We start from the raw sequence: 7997 nt of genomic DNA on the forward strand, positions 1-7997 counted from the left end.
AATTATAAATTATAATACATAGTGAAGCAGCAGCAATAGTTATTTGTGTAACAAGTGCGGGAAGTTGAGAATTGGACACGAGTGCGAAGTGGACGCACGAGCCGAAGGCGAGTGCGATCACCCGCACGAGTGTCCAATTCTCAACCCGCACGTGTTACACACCCTATTTTATATTACAAAGTGCGTGGAAAGTGGCCTATTGCGCGCGCGCCATCCGTCGCACAGATGGCGCGCGCGGAATGGGCCACTTTCCATGCACGTGTGATATAATAATTATTTTCCGGATTCTTTTCGTATTTCAGTGTATACCCGTTCATTATCCGCTTAGTTAAGAAATAATTGTTTAATATATTATTTTTGTTAAAAAGTTATTAGTGTCGTTCGAGAGTGCCAGCACAAACAGTGTTATATATAATCATAGTGTACAGTCGGTACCAAAAATTTTTCACTTAGGTTAATAATCCATTGTTTGTTTATAGATAAATTTATAAATTATTAGTGATTTAGAGAATTATATAACAGTGATTATTGGAATATATCGATAATAATACAATTTCATTCAACAATCAGATAACATAAAAAGAAAAGATAAATTTTTGTTATATTTTGATTGTATCATGAAGGAGAATAATTATTCAAGTTGTACAATTCTTTGTCGGATTACCCACACAATAATACAGATTCATTTTTTGAAATAACTTTGTTAATTTAATTGAAACAATACTCAATTCATTTTGTGATTAATTCTTTTTGCATTAATATTCGCCAAACAAATTTAATCTTTGTGATAGATATTATCATTTTTTTGACAAGTTGAATATTTCCATTATTAATAATTTAAGTAAACAATTCACATTTTGCTTTTAATTTTTCAATTCAATTTTTAATTATTGTAAAATTTGTTAACTTCAATTTAACTATTATTGTAGTTTATTTATAAATAAAAATAATAATAATAATAGACCTAAATAGATATAATTGGATCTTTTAAGATCTAGTTTGATTCAGTTAGATTCAAAATTTGGGAAAAATTAAATCTAACTAGATCTAATCAGGTATTAGATCTACTTGGGTCAATTTTTTTTCGAGCTATTTATCGAAAGATTTTTATGATTTTCTTTTTAGATTTAACATGGACTCAACAAACTCTCCAATTCGCAAAAAGATAAGAACAAAGCAATCAGGTTCTGTGATTTTAAATAAAAAAAATCAAAATGTGGAGTTACAAAGAACTCTTAGTCAAATTTCAATTGCATCTTCTATCTCAAGTATTGATGAAGAGGAAAATAACAGTGAGGAAAATTCCGATGCAAGTAATGATGATGATATAAAGACTAATATAACTGAAGAACAAAAGATGTTAGCTGCCATCAATAAATCAACATGTCTTGATGGAACGTACTTTAAGGTTGACAAGTCAAAATCAAGTACAGTAACAGGAGATGTTGTTGCTGTATGTCAATTTTGTAATCCTACGAGAGCACTTAAAGGAAAATTTAGAATTATTTCTAACTTTACAACGCATTTGAAGGTAAATTAAATTAATCCTAATGCATTATTTAAAATAAATAACTGAAGATAAACAATTTTTATTTTTTAAAAAAACAAATTGATATTTTTTTATCCGATTTTTGATCACGTGACGTCTTTACACCAATAACGAAAAGTGGCTTCACTCTTTTGGGATTCTGCTCACGAGCTTTAGTATTTGTTAGCAATGTGTTGTTGAACCAAATAATTTTCTTCCAAATCATCTCCATGACCAAATTTCTACTCAATTTTTTTATTTTCTCCTTAATTTTTTTGAATTATTTCATGCAACGGTTTTTTTTATTTGAAAAATAATTTTATAAAATTCACCAAATAATCTATAGTATTAAAAAAAATTCAAAAACTCTACTTCTTGCAAATTAGAATAATATCGATGACTTATAGTTAATTATCAGAAATAATATTTATATTACGAATTATTGTAAAAAAACGTTTATTGCAACTTTAAAAAAATCTCATAGCTATTGCCAATTAAAAACAATTAAAAAAAAGTATATCATAGAATATTTCCTTATTATCAATTTTATTTAATATTCTATATATTTTTTCTAGAGAAAACATGCAAATGTTTATAATGAGTATTTAGAATATGCAAAACAAAAGCGACATGGTGTGGAAAATACTTCCGTTATTGATAGAAAGCGCTGGTCGTGTGTTTTAAATCAAGAAGAATTTGAGCAAAATATCACAAATTTTGTATTAAAGTATATGATACCATTCAGAGCGGTTGAAGATCCGTCTTTCAGAAAAATTTTTGATGGTACGTATAATTATACAGTTATAATATTTTTAATAAACTGAAGACTGCCGCAAAATTCTGATTTTGTCAGCCCAACTTATCACCTATTTGCTTTACAGATTTCAAAATAAAGAGAGGTGATACTCGGTTGAAGCACTTGACATGTTACTCTTTGGCAAAAAGAGTCGACAGAAGTTTTAAGGAGATGTTACAAGAAATTGGTGATGCAATGAGTTCGGTGATCAATGGTGGTGGTTTTGTTTGTACTACGGCTGATGTATGGACAGGAGGATCACGCAGATATCTAGGTGTCACAGCTAGTTGGGTAAACAATTTCACTTGATATGATATATACAATTCAATATAATTCTTATTTGAAATATGAAATTATAGAGAAATAAATTCGGGGCACGTACAATTACATAACTGGCAGTTTATCATAAAATACATTGCGACAAATTATGAATAATCGTATATAATAATTTAAATTTATCTTAACCCTCTTATTTACCAATGTTCTCCCCACTTTCAAACCGCACGATCGTGAGCTGTGGAGGGGCAGTGGTACGCAGTGCCGTATCATTTCCGTCATTGGCGCCAAATAGCAAATTCGAATTATACTTACCGCTAAACTTTCAAAATATGTTTTATTTTAGTGCAAAACGTTAAAAATATTTTTGTTTATTTTAACACATTTACAAATACATTCGCAAACATTTCATTTTTTTTCATGATTTAACATTAAATTGTGCATTATACCTTTTTTTTAAAATAAATATAATTCAATTTATAATTTTCATTTGCCTACAAAAATTTACTTTAAAGAGTTCTAATTGTTATTCCAATCCTCATTGTTATTATTATTGTGAAATTTCATGAAACATTTAAACTTACAAAGCGCTACCAGACACTGCTTGCAATGCCATTTTGTTCGAATATTTAATCAACTGTCTGATCTTCTCCCTTCTTTATTATATTGTTTGCACAGCTTTGCTGTTCCACTGACCAAAACATGCTTTACATCAATCCTCGGTGGGTTGATTTCTGACATTAGTCTCTTACGTGAACAAAAATCGCCAATGAGTTTTTTTTATTCATTGTTGCCGAAGTTGTAGATGATTGAGTGATTTGGATCGATCTGGTGAATTTTCCAATGAGTACAATTCGAAGGCATTTATGATACAAATATCAATCACGTAGTGAAATACGTATTTCCCCCATTTTTTGCTAGGTCTTCCTACTTTGTAGTAAGAGCGTTTCTGATCGCTCAAGTCAACGCCACCTATTCCTCTTATGTATTTTTCAACTGACAGTGGACATTTTACGATAATTTTTTCACTGTTTCTTTGTCACCTTCCTATATATAATTTTTCTATGCACGAATACTGCTAATACATAACTAAAAAAATTTATTATTTTTATTTCTTGCATTTCATACATATTTCCTTCAAATTCATAAGCACGCTTTATCATTCATTTAAATTATTAGTGTCTCAAGAAAAAAATTATACGTCTCACATGTACTCTAGTGAATATGCTTGTAGTCCGCATTTCCTGTGTTTTATATTGAATCAATACAACAATTTAACTTTACTTGTACAGATACATCCTGAAACATTGGAAAAAAAGTCGGCTGCACTTGCATGCAAGAGATTCTCCGGAACGCACTGCTTTGATGCTGTTGCAGATCTGTTGTCAAAAATTCATGTTTCATTCAAGTTAACGCCTGAGACAATAAGAGCGACCGTTACCGATAACGGATCTAATTTTATTAAGGCTTTCAAAGAATTCGGTATTGTAATTCCGAATGACCCTTCTAGTAGTAAGTAAAAAATAAGAAATTTCTCTTTCTTCAACTTGGCTAATTGGCTTTTACGTCTTATAGTTCTTGAATATAGTTATTCCAAGTGTTTTCTTTTTTTTATTGTAGATAATTCTCAAGATGAGTATGAAAATAATGATGATGCTTTTGACGTTAGCATATTTGACGAGGATGTTGATTCTGATGAAAATTGTATTCAGATTGACAATGAATTTAGCAATGAGTGTGACGCAAAATTACCTCGGCATATCAGATGTGCTAGCCACACATTAAACCTTATAGCTAAAACTGATGTTTTGAAAGCTATAAAAAATTGTAAACGATTAAATTCAAAGCATAATAATGTCATGCACAAATGCACAGCAATATGGAAGTCGTTGCGTTCTCCGAAGTTTAATGAAAATTTGAAGGCATACCTTGGCATTGCACTTCAACGACCAGTCGTAACTCGCTGGAACTCGAGTTATGATTGTATCAAAAAATTATTGACTGTGAAAGAGAAGCTATTGAATAACGATTCAATTAAATTCAAAAAACCCTTGAATGACTTAGATTTTCAATATTTGGAAGAATACGTGCGATGTGCTGCTCCTCTCGCAAATGCTATTGATCGTTTACAAGCTGATAACTGCTATTACGGTATTCTTCTTCCGACATTGGTGTCTTTAAAGTATCAAATGAATATGTTAATCATTAATGAAGATATTATTGACTGTAAACCAATGATTGAAGCAATTGTTGATGGTGTTGATCGTCGTTTTGAGAAAATTTTCGATTTTTCGAAACCCGATATCGATGCAGTCATAGCTGCTATTTCTCATCCCCAATTCAAAGGTCGTTGGCTAGTACCGTATTCACGAGATGTGCAAAAAAATATTCATGAACGCTTTCTTGTGGCAGTATCTCGAGAATCGTCACAAGAAGTACAAAGCTCTGTCAATCAGAACTATGACGACGATTTTGAATTTGGACACACCAATTTGACAATCGATGAGTTCCGACCATCTCTATCTCAGGGAGAATTAACAGCAGAAGTAACGCGTCATTTAAAAAGTAAAGAAATCCAACTCGATATGTTGGAAAACTATCCATCGATTCGGAAAACGTTTGTAAAGTATAATACACCGTTGCCGTCATCTGCTCCCGTGGAAAGGATGTTCAGTTATACAACTATGATGAATTTACCAAAATACAATCGACTTAAGGATGAGCATTTTGAGCAACGAGTATTATTAAAAGCAAATGCAGGAAAAAAATACCGTTAACTTAGAACATTTGTATGTGTAACATAGTTAAAAAATGTAATGTAAATTAAAATATAATATGAATTTGTTTCGGTACCGAACATGAGAATAAAAATAAAAAATAATCAATAGTCAATACTAATAATAAATAACAATAAAATGCAAAAAAAATTGGATGGATAATCGCATTCTCAATACAATAGTAATACGCAAAATATAACGTGTAATAAAAATATTGATTATTATAATGTATATCATATCCATTAAATATTTATGGTGTGTAAAATTTAACTTCATACCGTGTGTTTGATAAAGCGTAATTTAAATAAAATAATTTTTAGTTTCAACATGCGAATAAGTCCAGCGAAATTAAGAAAAAAAAAGAATGATATTACATTAGTTATTTATCTCTTGTTCCCGTCCTCCGTCTCCACCCCATCCCCGTCCCCGTCCCCCGTCCCCGTCCCCGTTGCTCCCAATATTACCTCCTACCCACTGTTGGGAAAGACGTAGTTCTACGTCAAAAATATATATACTTGTACAATGTATATTGATTGTATTCAATTAAACCATTAATCAAAATTTTATTTTCATTATTATTTTTTAGCAAATATATAAGAATCCTGATTGAGCATACTTGGGTGAAGTAGTAAAACATACAAAAATCAAAGAAATTATTTCAATAATTTATAAATATATAATAATTCGTTGGAAGAATGGCTGAAAAGACTCATCATAACCACAATAATCACAATGCGTGCTGTAACGCAAATGTAACTGGACTCAGAGTAATGAAAATTCAAATTAAAATTAATGCATTACTTATTAATTTTTTTAAAAGTAATTATTTCTTTACTTATTAATTATTAAAAAAGTAATCCGAAATGGAAAAACCGCATTAATTATTTAAAAAATAATGCGTAATGAAAAAAATTGCATTGATTATTTAAAAAGTAATGCGTAATAAACAAAATCGCATTGATTATTTAAAAAGTAATGCGTAATGAAAAAAATCACATTGATTATTTAAAAAGTAATGCGTAATGAAAAAAATCGCATTGATTATTTAAAAAGTAATGCGTAATGAAAAAAATCACATTGATTATTTAAAAAGTAATGCGTAATGAAAAAAATCGCATTGATTATTTAAAAAGTAATGCGTAATGAAAAAAATCGCATTGATTATTTAAAAAGTAATGCGTAATGAAAAAAATCACATTGATTATTTAAAAAGTAATGCGTAATGAAAAAAATCGCATTGATTATTTAAAAAGTAATGCGTAATGAAAAAAATCGCATTAATTATTTTAAAAGTAATGCGTAATGAAAAAAATCGCATTAATTATTTAAAAAGTAATGCGTAATGGAAAAAACCGCATTGATTATTTGAAAAGTAATGCGTAATGAAAAAATCGCACTAATTATTTAAAAGTAATGCGTAATTGAAAACCTTCGTATTGGTTATTAAAAAAATAATCTTTAATGAAACCGTAATACATTACAAAAAGTAATGCATTATTTTGAACCTTGGTTTGGATTATGATGGACATCGCAACTATCTCTTTCTAGAGCCAATTCGTGGCTTCGGAGCGTTATCCCTGGCAAAGCAAACATTAGAGGATCCTAGTCGGTGGTTAAACTGTCTGCCAGCATCCTCACATACCACGCAGTGTGGAACCGCGTCGCATGTTCAACCTGGTGGTCACCGCGCACCGCACCTGAACAGGACCCGGTACGGTCCTCCGGGTAGTTGCATGTATTTCTAACATGACCATACCTCCAACATTTGAAGCACTGGACGGGTCTCGCGTCCAGAAGCTCCACGCGAGCAACCGTCCAGCCTAGCTTCAGTTTTCCAGAATCACTTGCTTTAATAGCAGCGGCCAACGGACATTTGATCCATACGGAGTTTAGGCCGTTTCGCATTGATCGAATATTTCCAATCTTTATATCGAATTCTTCACAATCCCCGATGGTAGAGACGATATTCAGGATATCAGATTTAGATATGGAATCGTCGAAATTCCACAGTCTATTTCACCCATGGCGGTGGGTCTATTAATTCGAGCCTCGGAACTACCCAACACCTCTTTTAGTTTCTTAAATAGAACATCAGCTTTAGAAGTAGCATCCTCGCCGGGAATTTCAATAACTACGCCTCCATTAATTCCTCGGCGTATTTTAGAATTCTCAATACCAAGAGAATTGAGTTCGATTTTTTCTCGTGCCTTCTTGAGAATATCTGCGTACGAGGTTTCCGAATTTATTTTAGTTATTGTTATAGCCGCAGATTTAAGGAGGTCTACGACGAGGGGCTTTATGAGGGTTTTGCCCGTACCACTAGTTGTCGGATTTTTGGAACACGTCGAGCCTCATTCTCAACAACACTGTCGAAATTCTTGGAAATTTCCCTTTGGGTGTTCCCAGGCGTCTGTAGCTCTGTATGTACCTCTGTATGTGTTGCAAGTTTTAGACGAATTTGGCGTTTGCGATCAGCTAGACACTTCATCTGTTCCTTTAATTTGGTTTAATTCCGAAATCAAGTTCCTCACTTTCAGCCGCTTCAGAGTCGTTGATGAACTCTATGTCACGGCCAGAATCGTCTTCCGGATTTTCGATCGGAAGCTTGTTGAGGCGAGGA

The 7997-nt window shown here is 31.9% G+C and overlaps 1 protein-coding gene across 1 annotated transcript; it reads left to right on the forward strand.

Moving 5' to 3' along the window:
- Positions 1-1026: 1026 nt before the first annotated feature.
- Positions 1027-5459, forward strand: LOC139786763 (uncharacterized). The gene is made up of 5 exons (XM_071725882.1): positions 1027-1531; positions 2104-2311; positions 2410-2615; positions 3893-4112; positions 4221-5459. The coding sequence occupies exons 1-5, from the start codon at positions 1133-1135 to the stop codon at positions 5375-5377; spliced, it is 2190 nt and encodes a 729-aa protein (XP_071581983.1). The 5' UTR covers positions 1027-1132; the 3' UTR covers positions 5378-5459.
- Positions 5460-7997: the final 2538 nt, after the last annotated feature.

Source organism: Temnothorax nylanderi, unplaced genomic scaffold, assembly GCF_030848795.1.
Source record: "Temnothorax nylanderi isolate EJ_2023f unplaced genomic scaffold, tnyl_v1.0 TNYL_tig1142_pilon, whole genome shotgun sequence".
Classification (NCBI taxonomy): Eukaryota; Metazoa; Arthropoda; class Insecta; order Hymenoptera; family Formicidae; genus Temnothorax; species Temnothorax nylanderi.